The sequence below is a fragment of the Podarcis melisellensis genome (assembly GCF_964234715.1).
Source record: "Podarcis melisellensis genome assembly, chromosome: 1".
NCBI classification, from domain to species: domain Eukaryota; kingdom Metazoa; phylum Chordata; class Lepidosauria; order Squamata; family Lacertidae; genus Podarcis; species Podarcis melisellensis.
In genome coordinates this window covers 96,555,880-96,580,925 of record NC_138528.1, presented here as the reverse complement: position 1 = coordinate 96,580,925, position 25,046 = coordinate 96,555,880, and the positions used below count along the sequence as shown (strand labels likewise).

The window sequence follows — 25,046 nt, the reverse complement described above, 5'->3', positions numbered from 1 at the left end:
ATGAGGCAAGTCAGTGGAAGCTGAATGTGGCATGAAGGCAGAGAGGGCATGCAGGCTGCTGGTGCTGACAAAGCAGAGGTATATATTTTTGAGGCTCTACAACTCACGTCAGCGTTTACATTTTCAGACCATTAAAAAAAAAATAATCACCCCAAGGAGAAAAGTCACACTCAGCACTTCATGCAATGGCTTTAAACTATACTGTTTCAAGGCCTTTTGAGGTACTGAGACAGACTACATAGTGTTCTTAGTGCAAAAGTCAATTTCCTTCGTGGCAGAATTCACTGAAATTAAATCATGCTTTGATCTAGGGTTGCTGCTATAAAAAAGATCTATGACACTCATCCCAGTGCTATTAGAAATGTATGTTCCTTTGGCATTTGCTATTAAATTAGTTTTTAATCAGCTGCTTACTAGCATTTATGATGAATTCGCCACAATTTGATAGGAATTTCCTCCTGTTTTCAGGAATATTAAAATGGCATAGCTCTCTAACCTTAAAAGCATATATTCAGTTGTCTTATAGTTTTGCAGTATGTGGAGAACAGCTATGCACTTTTTCTACCGGCAATGCTAGGAGATCTTCCTATAAGCCAGCACGCAACAGATACCTTGACTTTGCACGGGGACCACTCGCCAATAACCCAGCTGTAGCAGGGCTTTACAACACAGCTTCTGTACTGGGTGAGCTCAGTTGGGCAGGGTCTTCCTTCTCCTTGTGCTTGTAGAATTATATATCTGGTACGTAGCATCTGACCTAAACAAGAAGAGAGGGTTATTCTTAAACTGATCATACACTGTATTAGAGAAGTTCTCAGAGTTGCCTGCAGTGGCTCAAATCACATAGGAACTCTGTCCCTTGCAACCTCTGTTGCTGGGAGAATTACTGGGGAAGCAAAGGGGCTTACAAAATTCTCTCCCCGACTCACCACTCCTAAGAGGTTCCAGCTGCCACTCTGCCTATGAATCACCATGTAAGGGCTGGCTTTTTCATCCTCTAACAGAGAATAAGAAGCCTTACTGCACATCAAGCTATGGATCATGCATGTCCCAATGTCATACTCGAGAGTATTTAGCACAACACACACACACACACACACACACACACACACACAATTCCTTATGCACTTTAATGGAAGTGAAACCTCTGCATTTGGACTAGATGATCCTTGTGGTCCGTTCCAACTCTACAGTTCTATTTTCTATGGGCATTTCCTTTGGGGCAGAAGGATGGAAGAGCCCCCCCTCCCTCCAAGCTAATGGGGAACCACTGCAAGAAGGCAAAGTCCTGGGCCTGCAGAACATTGCTGGAGCTATAATACCAATGGTGTTGTTATACTAATGAGAGCATATGAACATTCAGTGTCTGAAGACTGTAATAGGATGTTTCTTGCATACGTCTCTGGCAGTTCTGCCCTCTCCTTCCCTTAATGAGAGCCTCTGTTGGTTACTCAACTTGATAAAGACAGAAAGCCTGCCAGTTTAACACAGCCTTCTGAATTACACGGCTACCATTCAGGAAACTCTTTCCATTTCAATAACAAGCTGTCTTCTAATTGGAATAGTGTAAGAGAAAACATTTCTTCTCTGGGTCGTCTTCTGTGCCTGGGCAGCAGAGGATTAAAAAATGAGATAGCTGATACTTTAATGAATGGCATTCAGCACTATTATTCCAGAAATGGTAACCTAATTTCTTTTTCTATTCACCGAGTTAGGGATATTTCGCTGAAAATAAATAGGTTCTTAATGGAAATTGTAAAAGTGGTTATGGACAGTAATGGCCATTACAATGCTTGCAATTTTTCAGCAACAATAAATGTAATTTGGTCGTAAAACTCAAACTTCATCTGGAGGAGGGAAAGAGGCAGTGGAAACATATGGCAATTGTTACTGTGAAACTCAGCACTGCCATAATTATTAATTTTGGGGAATATTCCCCTCTACATCATGATTTTGAGATTTAATGAAGTCTATCACATATACAAAGAAATATTCACCAGAAAGTATGTTAAGATATGTTTTAAAATAAATATATGATTAACCTAAAATATAAACAAGGGGGTGACTAAACAACAGCACTACTTTATATTCTGCATTTATATACTTTGCAAGCCATCGTTTTCATTAAGGTTAATTATGAAAGGGGAAATGAGCTTAATAATAAGGATTTTTTGCTTCTGCAATACTTCATTATGATCCACCTTATCTTTATTGATTAACTTGCCATAGAAGAACATGAAAGCAGCACAATATGCTAGTTTGTCATCAGTTCTATTAAGCCTTTGCCTAAAGAGATGGAACTTAAAAATGAGTTTAATTAAGGAAACAGCGAAGCATTTCTATCAGCTGCTACTAATTAACAACACATAGCAGGCATGCTTGGGTGAAGAAAACATGTATCTACCACTATTAAAAACAGATTCATTTATATTGCAAACTGCCCTGTGATCCTCGAATGAAGGGTGGTATATAGAAATCTAATAATTAGCAGCAGCAGCAACTGCATAGGTAATAACTCAGACAACAGACAACCACTGGCAGTCATCCTTGAGAATTCCTGGAGAACAGGCGAAGTCCCGGCAGACTGGAGGAGGGCAAATGTTGTCCCTATTTTCAAAAAGGGGAAAAGAGAGGACCCAAATAATTACTGCCCAGTCAGTCTGACATCAATACCAGGGAAGATTCTGGAGCAGATCATTAAGCAAACAGTCTGTGAGCACCTAGAAAGGAATGCTGTGATCACCTCACCAATAGTCAGCATGGATTTCTGAAAAATAAGTCATGTCAGACTAACCTGATCTCATTTTTTGACAGAATTACAAGCCTGGTAGATTAAGGGAACGCAGTGGATGTAGCCTACCTTGATTTCAGCAAGGCATTTGACAAGGTGCCCCATGATATTCTTGTAAAGAAGCTGGTAAAATGCGGTCTTGACTATGCTACCACTCAGTGGATTTGTAACTGGCTGACTGACCGAACCCAAATGGTGCTCATCAATGGTTCCTCTTCATCCTGGAGAAGAGTGACTAGTGGGGTGCCACAGGGTTCTGTCTTGGGCCCGGTCTTATTCAACATCTTTATCAACGACTTGGATGATGGACTCAAGGGCATCAAACTGGGAGAGGTGGCTAACACCCCAGAGGACAGGATCACACTTCAAAACGACTTTGACAGATTAGAGAACTGGGCCAAAACAAACAAGATGAATTTTAACAGGGAGAAATGTAAAGTATTGCACTTGGGCAAAAAAAATGAGAGGCACAAATACAAGATGGGTGACACCTGGCTTGAGAGCAGTTCATGTGAAAAGGATCTAGGAGTCTTGGTTGACCACAAACTTGACATGAGCCAACAGTGTGACGCGGCAGCTAAAAAAGCCAATGCAATTCTGGGCTGCATCAATAGGAGTATAGCATCTAGATCAAGGGAAGTAATAGTGCCACTGTATTCTGCTCTGGTCAGACCTCACCTGGAGTACTGTGTCCAGTTCTGGGCACCACAGTTCAAGAAGGACACTGACAAACTGGAACGTGTCCAGAGGAGGGCAACCAAAATGGTCAAAGGCCTGGAAACGATGCCTTATGAGGAACGGCTAAGGGAGCTGGGCATGTTTAGCCAGGAGAAGAGGAGGTTAAGGGGTGATATGATAGCCATGCTCAAATATATAAAAGGATGTCACATAGAGGAGGGAGAAAGGTTGTTTTCTGCTGCTCCAGAGAAGCGGTCACGGAGCAATGGATCCAAACTACAAGAAAGAAGATTCCACCTAAACATTAGGAAGAACTTCCTGACAGTAAGAGCTGTTCGACAGTGGAATTTGCTGCCAAGACTCCTGGTGGAGTCTCCTTCTTTGGAGGTCTTTAAGCAGAGGCTTGACAACCATATGTCAGGAGTGCTCTGATGGTGTTTCCTGCTTGGCAGGGGGTTGGACTCAATGGCCCTTGTGGTCTATTCCAACTCTATGATTCTAAAATTCTATGAACAGGGCATTTCATTATGTGCATTCTGATATAGCTTGAAGTCCATGGTTTCCCATTTCCATTTCTTTTCCCTTTTATTAGTGTGATTTCACGACTCATTCTTTTAAAAGTCTGCAAATTATTTTTATTTAAAAAGTCATTTTAATTGGATTCTTCTGGGAAATTGCATGTGGAGTTTGAATGGAAATGCTGCCACAGAACTCAACAAGTTAAGTGGCAGTTTTCAATCTTTGGTAAAGGATTCTTTCTAATGATGGTTACAATTTTGCATATTACTTGGCTTCAGTGGAATTTATGCAGCCTAACCATACATGGGATAAAAGCCAATATTATTATTTTACTCATAGGTTTAGAGTTTTCTCAGGGGCCTTGGTGTTCCACCAGTTTCCTTAGAAATTGACAAAGAACCCCAGCATTTTATACTCAGAACTGTCTTTTAAGTTAAGTCTATTGAGGCAAGATATTGAAAAACTGTTTGAAAGTAATGAAGTCCTTTGCTTTTATCCACACTGTTATTTGCATATCCTATTGGCAAATTGGGAAAAAATACATAGTTCTTAAATTGTAAATGTTCACTTCCGGGGGGGGGAAAACACTCTTCTAACAACAGCTGCAACCATCCTATTTGCTAATATGCTAGGGACGCCCTTCTGTCAATCATATTCAAAGTCCATCTTGCCTAGTATTCTGCCTACAGTAGTGGAGAGCTGGCTGTCCTGGGAAGATCATATTTGGAACATTAAGAATCAATTTGTAGCTACCATGGAAAATAGACAATGACTGATCAGCCGTCCCACATGAACTTGCCTTATCCATTACTAAAACCATTTAAACTACTTGACGTCACCACATCTTGTAAATATGAATTCTACAACTTAAGTTATGTGTTGAGTAAAACATTCCTCATCGCAGTAATTTGGTTCCATCTGCAAACACCTCTGATTTTGCATAAGTTGTGAATGAGCAAGTTAAACAGCACAAGCAGCATCCTTCAAGCAGGAAAACAATAACTCCACTGCCCAAATGCCTTTTGGGATGGTGGTGACCCCTCATTCCCATTGCACGGTCAGAAGTAAAAGACACAGTAGTAGAATTCTGCCATTCCATCAACAGGAACTACTGCCAGTGGCTGAACACCAACAGCCCAAGAAGGAAAAATGGGTTCAAGGAATGGTGGGGAAGACTGGTTCTTAGCTGGAACTCTATTCTTGCACGGAGATCAGATTTGCTACTGATGTTGCCATAACGTTACACTTGCAAAAGAGGTAGCATTTTAGAACACCTTCAGTGAGATCAATAGAGTGCCCCAAATAAATGCCCCACCACCATTGCCTTCACTGTCCCCTCCAAAAGGATTCTGGCCACCACAGTATACAATCAAGGTACAGAATGTGGAGTATAGAAATACTGAAATAAGGAAGTTAGATCTCATATATCAATATATGTGTCACTGGGTTGTATCCAATGCATAGGGGCTCATCCATACTTCTGCTTGTCCCATGCCTAGAAAGCACATCCAAGTGGTTTCCTGCTCTTTAGCTCTAAATCAGAACAAACAGCAATTTGCAGGGGGGGGGGATGAATTGCTGTTTGTTCCAACTGAGCACTAAAGAGTGGTTTTCTCCAGGGGAAAACAGTGGGACAAGGGAAGTTGTCACTTAATTAAAGTTATTGAGGGGCATTCCTGCACTGGCAGAATATTGTTGCGCAATACAGTGGTACCTTGGGCTAAGAACTTAATTCGTTCTGAAGGTCCATTCTTAACCTGAAACTGTTCTTAACCTGAGGTACCACTTTAGTTAATGGGGCATTCCGCTGCTGCCATGCTGCGCTGCACGATTTCTGTTCTCATCCTGAAGCAAAGTTCTTAACCCAAGGTACTATTTCTGGGTTAGCGGAATCTGTAACCTGTAACTTGAAGTGTCTGTAACCCGAGGTACCACTGTACAACAAGAACCAGCATCTGCTGGTGTAACTGTTGCACTGGATTTCTTTGTTGTGGGATTCTTAAACTCTGCCAGCACAAGGCCTCTTGCCCTGTGATGCCATGTCTGTGATGGCATAGTGGGCCCATGCGATCACCTTGTGTGCCAAAGGCTTTTGGGATACCTAGCTGCACCACCACCTGAAATATTTCCCTAAGAGCTATTTTTGATCAGGAAAAAAACTCACAGGTTCACCCTGTTCTTCTTGGGTTTGTCTCTTCTCTGCCATCATCTTTCTGTACATACCATAAATAAATCATTACACAATGAAAGCAGTGAGTGACTCAGGTTTAAAAGGAGTTTTCTGAAAGAGACAGCCTCCCATGGGATTATCTGTGTATGTGGAATCTTTAAGTTCAGTTTATGTTCACCACTACTCTGCTGCTCTTCCTATATTCTAGTAACATCTAGTGGCAGCAAGAATGGGGGGGGGGGGATGTTTTCCTTCTTTCTGACTATTGCCAGCACTGAAATCTGTTGCCTCAACCTTGGTTTGAAATAAAGGCTCTCTTTGGACCCATCACCAGCACTAGAAATGTGGAGCAATTGTAAATACTCTAAACTACTATGTCCTAAATACTGAACTTTGAAAATTGTAGTTTTGTGTTGGAGGGAGAAATTGCAAATAATTTTTTTAAAAAGAATCACAATATGTGGAGGTGGGGAGCCCTAATATTTGAACTGGTTTAAGTGCCCAGTGTAGCTGCACTTCCTGCTTTTATATTAGATAAGCAAACTATACCAAAAACATGGGCACATTTGGGACATTATATCAGGGCATTATCGACCTGCAAGATTTAGATTCAGATGCATCAAGAATCTGGAGGATGTTTTCATATATTCAAACATAGAAACTAGTAATATTGATATGGGCAAGTATTTTTCTTCCTGTGCCCAAGAAGCAAATTAGGCTTCTTGCTACCAGTAGTATGGTGTATATTATTGTATGCCTCAAGAAATTGCCACATACAGGAATGAAAAGACCATCATGCCATTGAGAATTATTTATAGTTTGTTTATTGCATTTATATCCCATCTTATCTCCAAGGAGATCAAGGTGGTGTGCATGGTCCTCTTCCTTCTCCTATAAAACCACAACAACCCTGTGAGGTAGGTGATGCTGAGAGGCAGTGACTGGCCCAAAGTCAGCCAGTGAGCTTCATGGCTGAGTGGGGGTTTGAATCTTGGTCTCCCAGGCCCTAGTCCAACAATCTGTTGCAGAACAAAATAATATGATTGCTGAAGTTCTACATGTAAACTCCTAACTATGCATAGAAATTAATCTCCTCGGAAACCCACATGGAACTATAATGCTTGTCTGTGGTTAAAAAATGCCAATCCAGAACAACCTGCATTTACACCTAGAAAGTCTACATCTCTTATCTTCCACAGCTGAAGTCAAAAAGTTTTTGGTGTTTTAAAGGCAGCAGTAGTTTGAGGGTCTTGCTGATTTCTCCTCAAATGGAACAATTGAGCATCCCTCAGTATTCCTGTGGAATTCCTGTGGACCTTTTCAACAATGTTTTAATTTTGAGTTAATTACCTTATAGTCATTTGAAATATGCACATTTTGCATTTGCATTGTTAAAACATTGGGCTACATGTAGTGCTAAGGAGATTGTTCCATCAGCACAAGCTGTTTTGCATTCCCAGTGAATGATTCCCCCCTTCTATTCTGAGGGTTCTCCCAACCCTCCAAAGCAGATTTTGGGGGTGAGCTATGAAGGAGAGGACAGGAGGAAGTCACATTGCACCATAGCTGCCAACTTTTCCCATTTTTAAGGGAAATTCCCTTATTCCAAATAGGATTCCTGACAAGAAAAGGGAAAAGTTGACAGCTACGCATTGCGCAGTGTGAATTGCTGAACTGCCTTTTACATCAATGCTTATATAAATAAATATTCACTGAGAGCTAATGGTATCCACAGAACAATGTACAGCTACAGAAACACCTCATATTTTACTTTAAATGGGCTGCATAGAACTGGGCTGGATACACACACACACACACACACACACACACACACAATTCTGTTGATCGAAAGCTATAGAAAGAAATCAAAACGTTTTACCACCAGTCACGGAAAACACCTCCCACCTGTAGTGCAGCAACAGCAGCAAACCATATTTTGTGTACTGTTCCACAACATAAAGCCTGAACTGAAAACAACTGGAGCAGTCCCATGGGCCACTAAAATATATCACCATGATATAAACTTTATACCATAGTTTGTGAAATGATGTATATGGCAGAGGTGCTGTGGGCATTGGTATTGATAACAGAAACTGAATATGGCTATCTTTCATTTTCCAAAAGTGCTTATTCCAATTTATTTCCATTGTGCTTCTTGAAGAGGAACAAAAAAGTCTCACACCAAGTCTGATTTGGGCAACAGACTTGCAGATGTAATGAAAAATCCCAGCTTCACATCTGCAGCAAGACTCAATTATATATTGCCCCCGCTTAAAGAGGGGACACATGATATCAAATGCATCACTGCCTATATTACAGTGGTACCTCGGGTTAAGTACTTAATTTGTTCCGGAGGTCCGTTCTTAACCTGAAACTGTTCTTAACCTGAAGTACCACTTTAGCTAATGGGGCCTCCCGCTGCCGCCGCACCACCAGAGCATGATTTCTGTTCTCATCCTGAAGCAAAGTTCTTAACCCAAGGTACTATTTCTGGGTTAGTGGAGTCTGTAACCTGAAGCGTATGTAACCTGAAACGTATGTAACCCGAGGTACCACTGTATTATGCACAAGATATGGGAGCTCTTCCTTTCTGTATTGGCAGCATCTGAATATCCTTATGACTTTTGGACAGAAGATGAGGAAGTCTGTCCATTGTCTGCCTCAGAGTAACGTCCACCTGGATGAGTGAGGCTACTGCTAAGGTCATCTAACTTTGTAGCTGGCATGCTGTATTCCGGGAATCACCCTCCAGTAAGCTCTAGAGACCTCACCACAGATAAGGTCTGCAGTCCCTTACTTCACACCCTCTGCAGGAAAAGGGCTGTCACTAAGAGAGTACATGTGGAGGAAAATCACCTTCCCTTCAGCCCCTTCTTCCAGCCTGTCTCTGGATCTAAGCCTATGTAATTTCATAACCTTGTGATCAGAAACGGAGCATTTATTATTGATGGTGTGCTTTATACTATATTTCTATTCTAAGAAACGTAGATAGAACATTGACGGATGGTTACCTGCAAGGCCACACGTATGTGAACATTCTGACCAGGCAGACCACTCAGAGAACTGGCAGCTGACGACGCATTCCACAAGGCAGTCAACAACCATTTGTGCAGGGGTTTCCAAATTTAGCTGTAAGCAAACAGAGAATGAGTTACTCGTCACCGGTGGCTGGGAAGGAATGAAAAATGCTTCTAGCTTTTAGCAAGCCAACACCCATCTAAATGAATTAAGGTGGGCTTGCTTGGGTACGCCACCTCCCTCATAGGTGTTCCAGTTATGCCACTAACTGCACCTGGACTGTGTGGTCACAATGTAGAAACACGCTTGCTGTGCAATCCTATACATGTCTACTCAGAAGTAAGCCCCATGGCCTTCTAATGGGGCCATTCCCAGGTGGTCACAGCAGGATTATAGAATTGTAGATTTGGAAAGGGGCCACCAGGGTCATCTAGCCCCTCCCCCCAGGACAGGAAACGTTCCCAACATGGGGCTCAAACCCTGAGATTAAGAGTCTCATGCTCTATCGACTGAGCTACTAGGAGTGGGAAAAATGTGGCCTTCCAGATGCTGTTGGGCTTTGGTTCTCATCTATCCCAGCCAATATGGTTAATGAACAGTGATGAGGAGAGTTGCAGTCGAGCAACATCCCCTATCCTGGCTTTATAGCCTTGTACTGTATAACTCATGTGTGTGTTGCATCCACCTTGCACATTGCTTTCAAAGACAAGGACAAAAACAGTGGGAAAACCTTTGAAAGACCACCTGCTAGTTACTCCTGCATCCAAAGAAAAGAAAAAGAAAAAAAGCCAATTGTGTAACACGGGTGTAGGCCTAAAAAAATTTCAGGTTTTGCCCTAAATGTGTCTTTCTTGGGTTTTGGATCCTGAATTCTTCATTGCAACACAGGCTGCAAATGAAGATCCTAGGACTGCAATGAAACCATATCTAGAAGATTCAGAATACCAAGCTGCATGGTAACCAGACAGCAGCAAGAGGAATAAATAATTACAAAGAAATTTTCAACTCATTTAATGAGACAGATGAGATTTTTTAAAAACCAAGCTTTGCTGGAAAGCCAGATTCTGTCCTACATGGCACAAGTCCTACATGGCACATCCTACTGATGCACACCTGCACTAGTGGTATACATGAAACCTCACCTGCTCACAGTAGGTCATAGCCACGACTTTCCCATCACTCCGAACACAGTTCAGAAGGCGATTCCTAATCCCTTGTCCACAGGTTGCATTTTCATTTAGCTGGCATGTGCTCCAGTCTATAAGAAACATCAGCATTTAGTTATGCCATCAACTGTTAATTTCTAAGCTTGATGAAACTATATTTGCTTGATAGGAGCATATAGAAGTCAAGGAAAGATGTTATTATTATTATTATTAAATTATGCCTAGTCACCTATGGGCAATCTGAAGTGCCCCTGAAAAATAACATTCCCCCTGAGTATACTGCAAATTGTCCAGTGGTGATAAAATGTAGGATTTAAAAGCAGTCCATGCATTATCAAGTTCTAGACTGTCCCCTGGATAATAAAGTTATAACCATTTTCTGAAGTGTTACTGCTTCAAAGCAAAGCTTGTCACAACCTCCAATTGAATTTTGTCTGACAAAGCAAGCCATGTTTCATTCTAAAAAATAAAGTGCTTTTGAAACATTAATGTCTTCTTCAAGCCAGTGTAAACAATTTAAAGAGGCTGTTGATCTTCACTGTATCATTCTGCAAAGGTAATGTTGAAAATGACTATAAATCATAAGTAATTGGAAGTCTCTTCCATCTTCAAAGTGTAAGTAAAAAGATTATTCACCAAGGTGTTGTGCTTTTGCCTCTCAATGCTCTTTAAAATGTTCAGTTTGTATGGATGGATGTGTTTTCCATGCTGGTTACCAGAATATGAAAATCAAGACATATTCTTTCCTATTGACTTTTGAAGAATTTTCTAAACATACACACAACTTCATAGCTAACTTCATACCAAATTAGATGTAAAACTCTTGCATATGTGGCGTTCCCCATTCATTTCAATGGAGGAAAGTTGTCTATATACACCTTATTTTGCATGCACAGAGATTACCCAATGTTACAATGAATGGAAAAAATCTAGTACTGGCTTTTGATTCTGCACTCTATGCATGGGAGTGGGTTTTGCACTAGGACATCAAGTTTTGCTTCTGCTGAATTTATCAAGAGGTGATGGTTTCATTTGCTTCTATGCTGTTACATGCCTATCTCTATGGAGAGAGTGCACCAAAATGATACACAGCAATGATCCTAAGGTAAATGCTACTGAAATATAATGTTTTGTAAAAGCCCTAATGGAACACTTACCCCATTTTTTTTTAATCACCAGCAACATCCTTATTTAATGGTCAAAGTTGGACATTTGAATTTTGCCTCTGCATGAACCTTTACAACCCACTTAGGACTCCCCCCCCCCCCAAGAAAGAAAACTTAACAAAAATACTCCTATTTTATTTTGTCTGCAGTTCTTACTTCAGGACAAAAACTTGACAAGCTTTGTGGGGACTTAGCTTGCTATTTCCACCCATACCATGGTCTTGAACCACATCAATGCCCTTGACAGTTGCACATACAAATATACATAATATGTTAACATAATATGTTATTTTGAACTCAGTAGGACTTATCTTTAAGTAAACATGCATGACATTGGGCTGTAAGGAGACAGTAACTGAAAACACAGGTAATAACAGAATTGTAGCTAACGACTTTTAAATGCAGGCAAGCTTCTAAATGTTTCCTGGACACATGCATATATTTTTAATTGGGTTTTTTTCCCCCATAAAGTGTGTGTCAGGGTCCAAAGTACTTTGTTTTCCCAAAGCTTCAAAAAACTAACATCTAAATAAAGATGGTAGACAATCTATATGCCTCATCAAAAGGCAAGGACTTGGCCTAAGTCACCTAACAAGCCTTAGGGTCTCTAATGCTCAACCACTTTGCCATCACCTCTCTCCACTTCACATACAGGCATAGCACTAAATTCTGTTCCAGCAAAAGTGAAGGGTTCTTACCTGTTAAATTGTAGTGAAACTGAAAACAATTTTGATTCAGGACACACGGTCGCATTTGTGAACCATCAGGGCAGGTCTTGGGATTTAAAGGAGACCTCAGTACATGCCGAGTCCGTGTTTGCATTATATTGGGGTCACATGGCTGGGGGGGGAAGAGTTAAGATAAAGATTACCTATATGTTAAAAGATGTGTATTTGATTTTTTGTTAGCAGATCTTGAGTGATATCCTAAGTAGAGGGAAAGGACTGTGTTATACCTGCTTGTGAACAGAAATAGTCAATGGGATATTCTCTTGTATTCCCCATCAAATCTGCTCATCAAATTCTCTAGCAATGGGGGAAAATGCTACATCTGTTCTCTTTCATCAACTTTCCATGCTATACTAGAGAAGGACTGGGATTCCTGATGGTATTAGATCAGGCACCCCCAATCTTGACCCTCCACATGTTTTGGGGGCTACAACTCCCATCATCCCTAGCTAACAGGACCATAGGTCAGAGATTATGGAAATTGTAGTCCCAAAACATCTGGAGGGCCAAGTTTGGGGATGCCTGTATTAGATGGTGTCTGCCTCAGAAAACATCTCCCATCATTCTCAAAAATCAGTAAGAAGTCACATTTCTATAAAAGTCAGACAGCAATAGAACACACACATTTTTTTAAAAAAGAAGTAACAGCCTTTTAGTGTAAAAGAAAATTGGATGTAGATTTATTGAAAAGTAATGTGTGTTAGAAGTTGCAAATATGTTCCAACCCAATCAGCAGGAAGACGATAGACTCAAATCAAGTTCCATTGACCACTGACCCTGTTAAACAAATCAAATTCATTCTCTCAGTGCATGTGTCTACTTTTTCTAGTAATGAATAAATGTAAGCAAAGAACCATTAGATTGGAAGGAGCCAGAACTCTAGCTATTACAACCATTACCATTAAAATGATACAATTTTCCTACTAAGTAAATGAGGAACTAGTAAACCTCCCCAGTTAAGGCTTTCTTCAGGAGATGAACCAAGAAAGAGAAACTGAGACATGAAAGTTTCACATGGCTGTGGGTTGGGGGAAGGCTGGCAGACTGAACATGTCATACTGTTACTGATTTAATGTACATAAAGTTCAATTAATATTTTCTTAAACTCATAAATAGATGAATATTGCAAGCAGTATTGGGTGTCAGACCATATGTGGCACCCTTGGGATTGTGGCTTGGATGAAATAGGAATAATCCAGTTCTTTTCGTCACCTTGTGGGGAAGGTGTAAATGCTACAAATGTTTCTTAGCCAGCCACATCGGAGGAAGGCCAGCTAAAGTTCCCTGATGTGGTTTAACGACCAGCTACTTTGCAGATTCAGAACAGGTGTAGTGCACCTACCTAAGACTAACCTATCTCATTATATGGCACTCTCTTCAACAAAAGCAGCAACCCTAACACACTGAAAAGGAAGTTAAGATGCATCAAACACAGTCAGAATTGCTTCCAAGCAACCTGTACAGAATTGCTGCTTCCTGCTGCTGCTATTGTAATCAAACATGCCAAGAAATGGAGAATTATTCAACTTCGTTATTCTTGTATACAAAATATTAAGCTGATTGTCCTGTTAAACATGGTTATGCCTCAGAGTACCTTGTTGTAGGATGAGACATTTTGCAGATGACGCCTTGACTGGCCATGAGAGATCCTGCCCGTCGGCTGGGGTAAGAAGATGAGGAATGCAACATGTCCCTGTCTGCCCCAGGACACAATTGCATGGGGACCTCTGAGCAACGGCCAAGTGAATAGGCAGCAACTCCAGCAGTTCAATAGCTTTTCGGAAGCTCATAAAGGGCAATTATGTCAGCATACACTTGTAAGTGTCTTAACCCACTACACTCCATCATGATGGTAGTGACACTGGGGCTAATGGGGGTTACTTAAGTGATTAAGAATGGCAGAATTATGCCATAAAATAGTGGCAAATTCTAGACCGTTTGACATCAGTAGCAGCACAGTTATTGATTCCAAGTGAAGTGAAATGAGACAAGCGATGAAGAGTAGAGCAGGGGAGAGATGCTTCTAAATACTGAAATAAAATCCACATAAAAAGTTTAGTTAGATAGCCTTGATTATATTTAACTGATGGTAATGAGCTTGTGCCTACTCACTGGGTGAGGAGAAAAGAAATCAAAGGACTTTTTTTTTTAAGTGCCATGAGCTGGGCAAGTACTGTAACAAGAACAACACAAATCCTCTCTCCCCCACCCCCCAAATATTGAGGATTCTTTCAGCAACGTCCTTCCATAAATCACATTGAGGGTTCTATTTTTCCTATTTAAAAGCTCATTAACTACAGAGGCAGAAGTGTTATTTTTATTTTTTTAAAAGAGAGCGCATGCTTTTATTGCCTTGTAGCTGTCATCGAAGGCAGAACTTGAGAAGAGACAGGCAGAGTCAGAGGATGAGAACAGACTCATTTTTCCTCCTGAATATTCAGCTGAAGGCTTGAGCCATTACAGCTCAGAAGTTAAATTCTGCTGTGGCTTTAGCCCAATATTCTTCTGGCACACCTCCAGCTGACTGCAGTGCATATATTTCTGCACCCTACCCTATAAGAAAAGCGAGACAGACAACAGAGGCTGGTTCCAAGTGTTGGATAGCTCTTGGAGAGCTGCCAGGGGAGATACAGCCCCCCCCCCCCGTTCTCCCAGTTAAGCAAATGCCATCAGGCGCTTACAGTTATCTATCACCTTGTGGTATAATTTCACACAGAAAGTAACCTTATTGAAACCCCTGCTGCTACCTGGGGTATGGTCACCCAGATACATCTAAGGTAAGCCATTACTCTTAATTACCTGAAAACTAATCCCATTGCAAAGTGTTTACGAATCGTTTATTACCTTTCATGCAATTAATCTGATTGTTTGTCCTTGCAGGCAAGAACTGTAGCATAAATGATTTGCCAATAAAAATCAAAGAGAAGTATCTCGCTAGGTGCTCCCAATTAAAGCTCTACTGCATTTGCTTTGCTTTGTTAAAATCAATCATCGTGCTGCAGGAAGGAGAGAGGGCCCAGCTGCTGAATGACCACTTCTGACTTCTATAGCATGAAAACATGCACTGACAACCGTTCCATGGAGAAATACAAAATTCAATGAAAAAGAGCAAATCAGAAAAAATGGAGACAACAAAATCTCAACATTTAAAACTGAAAAATAGAAAGACTAAAAGCCCAATACATCCATGTTCCTGACAGAAGGCAAAGGGCACTCCCCACAAAAGTGTGTTTGAGTGTGTGTGAGAGAGAAAACATACATAGGGAACAGCTGCTCCTTCTGAAGACCCCAAGGTGGGGCAGGACAGGTGAAAAACACCTTGACAGTGAGGCATAGTCACTAATGGTTTGCAAGGTGAGTGCCGCCTTTGAACAAAGTTGCTTTCCTGCTCTTTAGGTGTGTTTGGTGGTAGCTTATTACCATCAGACACCGGAAGTGGGGGGAAATTAAAACACAGTAACAATGCAACACTTTTGAATACCATCACTAAAATAAACAACACTGGCATTCTTACTAGGCCTGTTACTGGGGTTGCAGGAAGAATTATGGAACCTCAAAAAAATTCACCTGCACACCTGCATTTATGCTAGAGAGCCAAACATCTTGAAGTAACCTTCAAAGAAGTGAGAGAGCTTGTGGGAAATCTCCAAGTGCTACTTCAAATGTGGATTTTGATATACATTTGGATCGCATGCTTGAGCATACAGTGACTAGTTTTAATATCCCAGTTTGTTTTGGGGTGCAAGTAACTGAGCAGAAAGATTGGGGGGAAGCCCTATTCATTCAAACATGGAACATGCCATGTTTGTTTAACTGTAGGGTGGTAGTGGTCACAGGGCTATGTGAGTGAGTCTCATCACCAATGTGCTTAACAGGTGTGCTCCCACCACCTGTGCATTCGGCACATGTCTAAAGGGACTCTCTGTGCGTGCCAATGCATTGTTTGTTGTTACCTTACATTCATATCCCACTTTTATTCTATCATAGAGAGGCACAGTACGTGTGACTCACAGGTGCTCACTCATCCAGACACTGACCAGATCCAGACCTGTTTACTCATGAGTTTTGAGACCACACACTGGAGCCACATGCATTGCAGCTCCTCTGCAGAAGAGGACTTCCCTGGCCCTATCAAAGCCACCATATTGAGTAGCTCCACATTGGTACATGCAATGATCACCTTTTCATGCATGAACATGATGTGTTGCCAGCTGCCCCAATTATTTAGTCATGTTTTACCACACACACACTGCAAGATTTAACACAGAAATATGTTTGGGGACCAAATAGAGAAAACACCAGAAGTACATTTGTGAGGAAAGAGATCTACCTAAAAATGCTCTTTAGGTACTGATGTGTTGTGTACAGTACTATCTAAATACCTTCTCTGTGAGCAATCTGTAATTCTTCTCTGTCTAGTTTTTCACAAAGCCCTCTCAACTGCTGGCTACAAAGGTTGTAGAACGCTCACTGTCCCTGCAATTTATTGGAATGCTTGCATATGGAACCAGGAACATGATGTTTAACAAGCTATTCATAATGAAATGTGCAAGTCAAGGCTTGTGCTGCAGAAAATGCTTTTGCAGAGAAGGGATTTGACCACTTCTAACTGCTTAATGAACCATACAAAACAATCTGCATGCAGATGTGAACACCCAGTGTAACAATTTCATAAGCTATTTACAACATGAGCTCTGGTTTTTAACAAACAAATAAATAAATAAAAATAGATCCACAGTCAAATCTATAATGGCATTTTGAACTTTCCCGGGTCCCAGCAAAAAGCAAATCTTACCCAAAGGACAGGTATATATGTGTGAGACAGAAAATCTATTCATATTCAAGCTTTTCAGTGTTACTATATAACATTTATTAATATTGTGTTTGGCCAAGAGTGGACTAATATTAATACTTTTGCAATCTTCATGACAAAAATTGTGCTTTATTACATGTCAATTGCAGTTACAGTCACTTACACGGAAGTAGCTTCCACTGAAATGAATGAAACATATTTCTATTCAATTGCCCAAATCCACAGAGCTCTGCCTGGGTGGAGATCACCCAATATTTTTCTGTTGTAAGAAAGGCTCCACCATTAGGAATGGGACCAATGTGAAGCACTTTGGGTATACTGAAATTGCATGGAGCTTTGGATAGTGTCTGTTTTGCTTGCTTATTGTTGTTCTTTCAATTTGTATATTTGCACACCAGAAATTATTCCCTGGGGAGCTTACAAAAATGTAGTAACAAAAATGCAATATATCATGATTAAAATAAAATAAAAAAACACGTAGAATTCAATACCAAACTCTCCCAATTGTTCTTTCTGCACAGACATTGCAACTTGCTAGATCAAACAACCCTATCCCTGCTTCCTCCACACACTGTTCTGGGGGTTCTCCTGACCCTCCCCTGGGACCAATTTCAGGGGCTGTTTGGAATAAGTTGGGGAAAGCCCCACTATTAAGATTTAGGTAGGTATACATATGACAGGAGGCGATCTTTCATGTAATCTGGTCCCAGGATGTCAGGGAACTGACATCTAAAGCGCCGCAGGTGCAAAGGCTCCCTGAGGTTGAGAGAGCAGTAGCAGCGGAAGAGGGAACCAGTAGAGGGCGAGCAAGAACTCCAAGGGAAAGTGAGTCGGAGGGATGGCTCAGAGACGCTTCAAGCGAAACCAGTGGGGAGGTCTCAGGACCTCCTATAGGGACACCCACACCTCGACGGAAACTGTCACGCCGAGAGGCCAGACGACGTGTTTCCGTTAAGGAGCTTTTATGTTGGAAACGTTTCCGAAAGCAGCCACTTTCGGATTCTACTAGTGATTGACGCAGCCATGCTGGAGGGGCTCCGTCACAGGCAGAGGTTTGAAAACCTGATCAAACTCTGAGGGACTTGCATTTTACGCACAAGCAGCTCATCGTCCCATCACAGCAATCCGAAAGTCACCGAAAGCCAGCTTGTGCAGAGAGAAGCATCATGAGCAACCCAGCCGGAACCGGGGGTGCAGGAGCAGCTGGAGGGGGTCCAAGCCTGGAAGAAAGGTACAGAGCGTTGGAGATCCAGTTGGCGCTGCAAACGGCGAGGCTTGAGGAGAGGAGGGCTCAGGATGCAGAAAAGGGAAAGGAGAAAACCACCCCGCTCGCCAGAAAGGTACCAGGATTGGTGCAGAAATTCGGGGGGGATCCCAGGAACTATCATGCCTTTAGAACAGAGATGCAATACGCTCTAAACTTGCAGTTTGATGACTTCCCCGACGAGGAATCGCGAGTGGCGTATGTGATTGGCCATCTCGAATCCGGGGCGAAAGATTGGGTTAGACCCCTGATGGCAGCGAATAATGAGATCTTAAAGGACACGAGGAAGTTTTTTCGTGCCATGGACCTGATGTTTTCCAGCGATATTGAGCAGGGGGTGGTGCGAAGGCAGTTAATGGCTTGCCAGCAAGGAAGCAGATCTGTCCGTGAGTACTGGACTGAATTTACTATGCTGATTCATAAATTGGGGTGGGACCTATCGGCGGAGCCCATCCAAATGCTTTTCGAAGAGGGGCTTTCTTCAGCCGTCAAAGATGAGCTTTCCCGGGGGCCCAGGGCGGAGTCTATGGACCAATTAACCAAATCTGCGCTGGCCATAGGAGCGCGCCAGGAGGCGAGGGCTTTGGAAAGGCGGGAAGGGAAAGGAGACCGTTGGAGGGAGTTCCGCATTCCAGACATTCCAGAGCCATCTTTCCCGCCGGCAGAGCCGATGGAAGTTGGAACAGCGCGGGCGCGCGCAGTTTCAAATCCCAGTGAAGGGCGGAAGAAGGAGGGAAAGAGCGCCAAGAGATGTTATCTCTGCCAACAGCCAGGGCACTTTGCCAGAGTCTGCCCACAAAGAAAGGAATGGCAAGGGATGGCAGGAGCTGTTGGGGGAAAGGAAGAGGAAAGCAAGGAGCAAGTAAAAGCCAACGCCTGGCTGCCACCGTCGGGGCACAGCAGCCAGGCCAAAGAGCAATGAAAGTGCCCATGCCAGAACCTCCCAGACCTGCTTTAGTGATAGAGGTGTTACTAGAACTGCCAAACGGACACCCACTAAAGGTCAAGGCGCTTTTGGATTCAGGCAGCTCCTGTAATTTCATGAGTAAGGAGTTTGCAGCTGAGCACCAGATACAGACCATCCCTTTAAGTAACCCCTTGCAGGTGACTACGATTGACGGCAGAGAGCTGTTGGGGGGAGAAGTTAGCCAACAGACTGTCCCGATGATAATGAGAGTGGCAAGGCACACCGAACAGATAGCGTTTAATGTGGCCATCCTGGGAGGAGCGCCCATCATTTTGGGGATGAGCTGGCTGGCGCTACACGATCCGCTAGTGGGCTGGCATCAGAGGGTGGTCTCCTTTGGGTCAGCGCATTGCCTAGAACACTGCAAGGAGGGGAAGGTCTCGGGAGGAGACAGAGTCACCCTAGCGGGGATGGAAGTGATGGGCAAAGGGAAGGTGCCCCCGCAATACGCAGATCTGAGCAACGTATTCAGCGAAAGGGAAGCAGACAAACTGCCACCGCATAGACCCTTTGACTGTCAAATCAACCTACTCCCAGGGGCCCAACTCCCAGTAGGCAAGCTGTACGCCATGTCAGACAGGGAGATGCAGGAGCTGAGGGAGTTCATTGACAAAAACTTGAAGCGAGGTTTCATCAGAGAGTCCCGAGCGGTGGGGGGCAGCCCAGTGTTTTTTGTGGACAAAAAGAACACAGACAAACCGAGACTGGTGTGTGACTTTAGGGCCCTCAATGCAGTGTCGGAGCCCCTGGCTTTCCCTATGCCCCGAATTGACGACATTTTGACCAGAGTAAGGAAGGGAAAGATTTTTACAAAACTGGACCTGCGGGGGGCGTACAATCTGATACGCATAAGGAAGGGAGATGAATGGAAGACCACCATGTTTACCCCTTTGGGAGCCTTTGAATACCTCGTTATGCCCTTCGGTCTACAAGGGGGCTCCGCCTGTTTTCAAGCTTTTATAAACCACGTTCTGGGACCTTTGCTCTACAAGAACTGTGTGGCCTTTTTAGACGACGTGTTGGTGTATTCGGAAGATGAGGAACAGCATGTGAGGGACGTTCGAGAAGTGTTGGGCAGGCTGCAAGCCAACCAGCTGTGGGTGAAACTGGAGAAGTGCCAGTTTCATACCAAGGAGGTGGAATTCCTGGGGTACCGCTTGTCAGACAAGGGATTGGCCATGGATCCAGGCAAGGTTCAAGCGGTACTGGAATGGAAGACACCGAAGACCAAGAAGGACGTGCAAAGATTCTTGGGGTTTGGGAACTTTTATCGGAAGTTCATCAAGAACTTTGCCCACTTGACGGCGCCCATCACCGACTGCCTCAGCAGCAAGAAGAAATTTGTTTGGACGGTGGAGGCGGATCGAGCCTTTGAAGAACTGAAAAGGGCTTTCGCCTCGGAAGAACAACTTCTGCATGTGGATTTACAAAAACCCATGAGAGTGGAAACAGATGCATCCGACCGGGCTATAGGGGCGGTCCTTCTTCAACCGGGGAGGAGTGCGTCGGAGTGGAGACCGTGTGCATTCTTCTCGCGGAAACTGAATAAGTCCGAGAGGAATTACACGGTGTATGACAGGGAACTACTTGCCATTCACGAAGCATTCCGGAGGTGGAGACATTTATTAATTGGGGCACAACACAAGGTGCAAGTGTGCACCGACCACAAAAATTTAGAGTATTGGAGAACAGCTCGAGTGCTCAACCAACGACAAGTGAGATGGGCACAGGAATTCTCCAAATTTAACTTTGAGATTTGTTATGTGCCAGGCCCAGAAAACGTCAGGGCGGATGCGCTCTCACGCAAACCAGAATATTGGGAAGGGGAGGAGGTGATCGAAGAGAGACATGTCATCCCGGAGGACCGCTGGGTGTGTGGGGCAGCGCTGGTGGGGCAACGGGAACTGGTGGAGGAAACGGAAAATGATGAATATGCCCAGGATAAGCTCAGAGGTCTCAGGGGGGAGGGCGAGAGCCCCGGAGGTTTTGAGGAAAGAAATGGGGCATTGTATTACAAAGGGGCACTGTATATACCCGAAGGTGAATTGAGGGGGAGAGTACTCAAGCAGTTGCATGATAGCCCCACGGCGGGACATTTTGGGCAACACAAAACCATGTGGTTGGTTACCAGGGAATTTTGGTGGCCTAAGGTGAGGGAAGATGTAAGGGAGTATGTAAGAGGGTGTGACCAATGTCAGCGAGCCAAAGGGGAAAGAAGGGCGCCGGCAGGGTTATTAGAACCTTTACCCACACCAGAACGGCCTTGGGAAGCGATATCAATAGATTTTATGACGGATCTGCCAAGGTCCAAGGGGAAAACAGCCATCATGGTAGTAGTAGACCTGTTAACTAAGATGTGCCATTTTGTAGCATGCTCACATGCAGTCACAGCGGAAGAAACGGCGAAGTTGTTTGTGGAACATATCTTTAGGTTGCACGGGGCTCCCTCGAGGGTGATCTCAGATCGAGGCAAACAATTTACTTCCAGGTTCTGGAGGAAGCTCATGAGCTTGCTACACGTGGAAGTTAATTTTTCAACTGCCCGGCACCCTGAAACCAACGGGCAGGCGGAAAGGGCAAATGGCATTCTTCAACAATATCTTAGGTGTTATGTCAATGACAGAGAGAACGATTGGGTCGAAAAGTTGGCGTTGGCAGAATTTGCCTACAATAATGCGGAGAATGTGTCCACAGGGATGAGTCCCTTTTTGGCTAATTACGGGTGTCACCCCAGGGCATTTCCAGGGGAAGGAGGGGAGAGATGGAGCGTTCCAGCGGCTGAACATTTTGTAGAAGAGATGGAAGCCATCCATCAGCAGCTCCAGCTCAACTTAGAAAGGGCCAAGGCACAATATAAGAAGCAGGCAGACAAGAACAGAAGGGAAGGTGAAACCATAAGGGTGGGGGATCAAGTGTGGTTGTCAACCCAAGGGTTGCCGTTCAAAGGAGGTTGTAAGAAACTGAGGCCCAGAAGATTGGGACCCTTTGAGGTGATTCAGCAGGTCAACCCGGTAGCTTTCAAACTCCGATTACCCAACCACATGAAATTGCACCCAGTGTTCCACAGGTCGTTACTGTCACCATACAGGGGGGGACGTGAAGGGGAGCACGTCAGGGGACCAGCCTTGGAAGAGAGGGAACGCCGCAACCATGTAGCGGAAATCCTCGATTCCAGGTGGAAGGGTAATCAGGTGGAGTATTTGGTGGCGTGGGAAGGGGAACCGGAGTCAGAAAACACCTGGGTAAGTGCAGAGGAAGTCAATGACGAGGTTTTAACAGAAACGTTCCACCAAAGGTTCCCGAGGAAACCTCAGCCTATAGCAAGGTTTAGGAGGGAGTATTTCGGCACCACCGATGAGGAAGAGGAAATGGAAGGGTTCACGGAGTCGGAGTTGGAAGATGGAGTGGACTCTGATGACGAAGAGTACCTAGAGAGTAGGAACAGCAACAAGTGGAAGGAAGTGTTCGCGACGTCGGAAGATGAGGGAGGTTCTTTCAGGGGTTTTACCTCCTCACCGCCAGTAGGAGAGGAGACGGGAGGGGGTGAAGGGGGCCCTGGAGGGGAGGTGGATGTCAGGGAACTGACATCTAAAGCGCCGCAGGTGCAAAGGCTCCCTGAGGTTGAGAGAGCAGTAGCAGCGGAAGAGGGAACCAGTAGAGGGCGAGCAAGAACTCCAAGGGAAAGTGAGTCGGAGGGATGGCTCAGAGACGCTTCAAGCGAAACCAGTGGGGAGGTCTCAGGACCTCCTATAGGGACACCCACACCTCGACGGAAACTGTCACGCCGAGAGGCCAGACGACGTGTTTCCGTTAAGGAGCTTTTATGTTGGAAACGTTTCCGAAAGCAGCCACTTTCGGATTCTACTAGTGATTGACGCAGCCATGCTGGAGGGGCTCCGTCACAGGCAGAGGTTTGAAAACCTGATCAAACTCTGAGGGACTTGCATTTTACGCACAAGCAGCTCATCGTCCCATCACACAGGACAATCACATTTTATAGGATTGTGGCACATGCATATGCAGCTTGTGTTGAAGAAGTACCTAGATGTGTGGTAAATGTCTTACAAAATACTTCTAATAGTACACACAAACATACACACACACACACACATACACACACAGCCCTCTGAGGCAGTGAAAGAACTCTAGAAATACATTACAGCAATCTTTCCTTTTGGATCAATGCTAGGTTTTATCCTCAGTGCAAGAACCCCAAAGCTATTGGTTAGCATGATGCTGCATTTTCTTCAGGGAAAGAGAAAAGGCTGGAATAATAGATCTTTGGGGATTATAAGAGCCATAGAGACCATGCTGCAGCCTTTCCCAAGCTGGCTGGGGTTGATGGGAGCTGTAGTCCCAAATCTCTGCAGGCCACCAACCTAGGGAAGGCTGCCATAAGGTGTGACTGCCATAACTGAGCATGAGAGAGGCATAGAGGTTTCCTGGGAAATGTTTCCAAGAACAGGATCATATTGCAGCATAAGTGTCGCATCAGTTCCTGCAGCAAACCTAGAATCACAGAATTTTAAAGTTGGATGTACCTCGAGGGTCATCTTGTGCAACCCTTTGCAGTGCAGGAATATTTTGCCCAAGGTGGGGTTTGAACCCATGACCTTGAGATTAAGAGTCTTATGCCCTCCTGAGTACAGTGGTACCTCAGGTTAAGTACTTAATTCGTTCTGGAGGTTTGTACTTAACCTGAAACTGTTCTTAACCTGAAGCACCACTTTAGCTAATGGGGCCTCATGCTGCTGCTGCTGCGCTGCCGGAGCACGATTTCTGTTCTCATCCTGAAGCAAAGTTCTAACCTGAAGCACTATTTCTGGGTTAGCGGAGTGTGTAACCTGAAGCGTATGTAACCCGAGGTACCACTGTATACTATTTTTGCTGTTTGTTTGTCAGTTCCAGTGCTACAGCCATTCAAGTGGCTCTGTAAAAGTGATATTTAAGAAAACGAATTAAGCTACTAATCTCATTTCAGTTTGGAAAAATTCAGATTTATGACCCAAAATACCCAGGGGATGCAGTAAAAAAACCAAAATCAAACCACTGACATGTGAACCTGTGTCTTTCTTCTGTTTTCAGAGTCATCCATCAAATAATTCAGGAACTTATATCTGATTTATGAAAATCTAAACCTACTTGATATGCATATAAGTCCACGAAGCTGCGGCTGATCCACAAGGAACAGTAGCATTTCTTCTTTCATTCTGTTCCTTGTGCTATAAATTTACATAATTAAATGAACTGTTATCAAACCCTCCTGAATTAACTACTGTAAATGTTAACAGTTGCTGAGAACAAGGAGGCCACTCAGATCTGCTATTGGGGTTATCAATTGTTGCAAGCAAGAAAGCTGACAGTTGATGCAATATATCTGAGATAATTATTTCAGGGACTTGTAGCGCAACTTGCATATTAAGCTCAGTTTAAGAATGCTTTGACGAATTCAACTGAAGTCAATTAATTACATTTCCAAGTCAGATGAAGACGGAGTCAGGACACGACAGGTACTGCTATGTTACTTCAATGGTGAATATTTAAGGGGAGATGATAGCCTTTCAGTTGTTTGTGAAGAAGAAGCAATCAAGTGATGATGTGTGAGCACACCGTTGTCACTGGAATTAATATGAAGCCTCTGAAGAAAAAGGTTCTTCGCTTTAATTTGCCAATGTTTATTGAAACAGACAAGATGTGCATCCAGTCTGGATAGAAGAATTCCCCAGCTGATCCTTTGGTAGGAAGAAGGAAATGGAATATTTGACT

The 25,046-nt window shown here is 43.5% G+C and overlaps 1 protein-coding gene across 10 annotated transcripts in view; it reads right to left on the bottom strand.

The window, feature by feature from the left end:
* The window catches only part of THSD7B (thrombospondin type 1 domain containing 7B), a 528,234-nt gene that overhangs the window by 12,187 nt on the left and 491,001 nt on the right, over positions 1-25,046 (bottom strand). For all 10 annotated transcript variants that reach the window (XM_081928487.1, XM_081928486.1, XM_081928485.1 and 7 more), the window contains 4 exons: positions 12,207-12,348; positions 10,319-10,434; positions 9,170-9,287; positions 612-757 (listed from right to left, as the gene is read on the bottom strand). In XM_081928487.1, the coding sequence (XP_081784613.1) occupies positions 612-757; positions 9,170-9,287; positions 10,319-10,434; positions 12,207-12,348 (522 nt within the window). The remainder of the gene's footprint in view (positions 1-611; positions 758-9,169; positions 9,288-10,318; positions 10,435-12,206; positions 12,349-25,046) is intronic.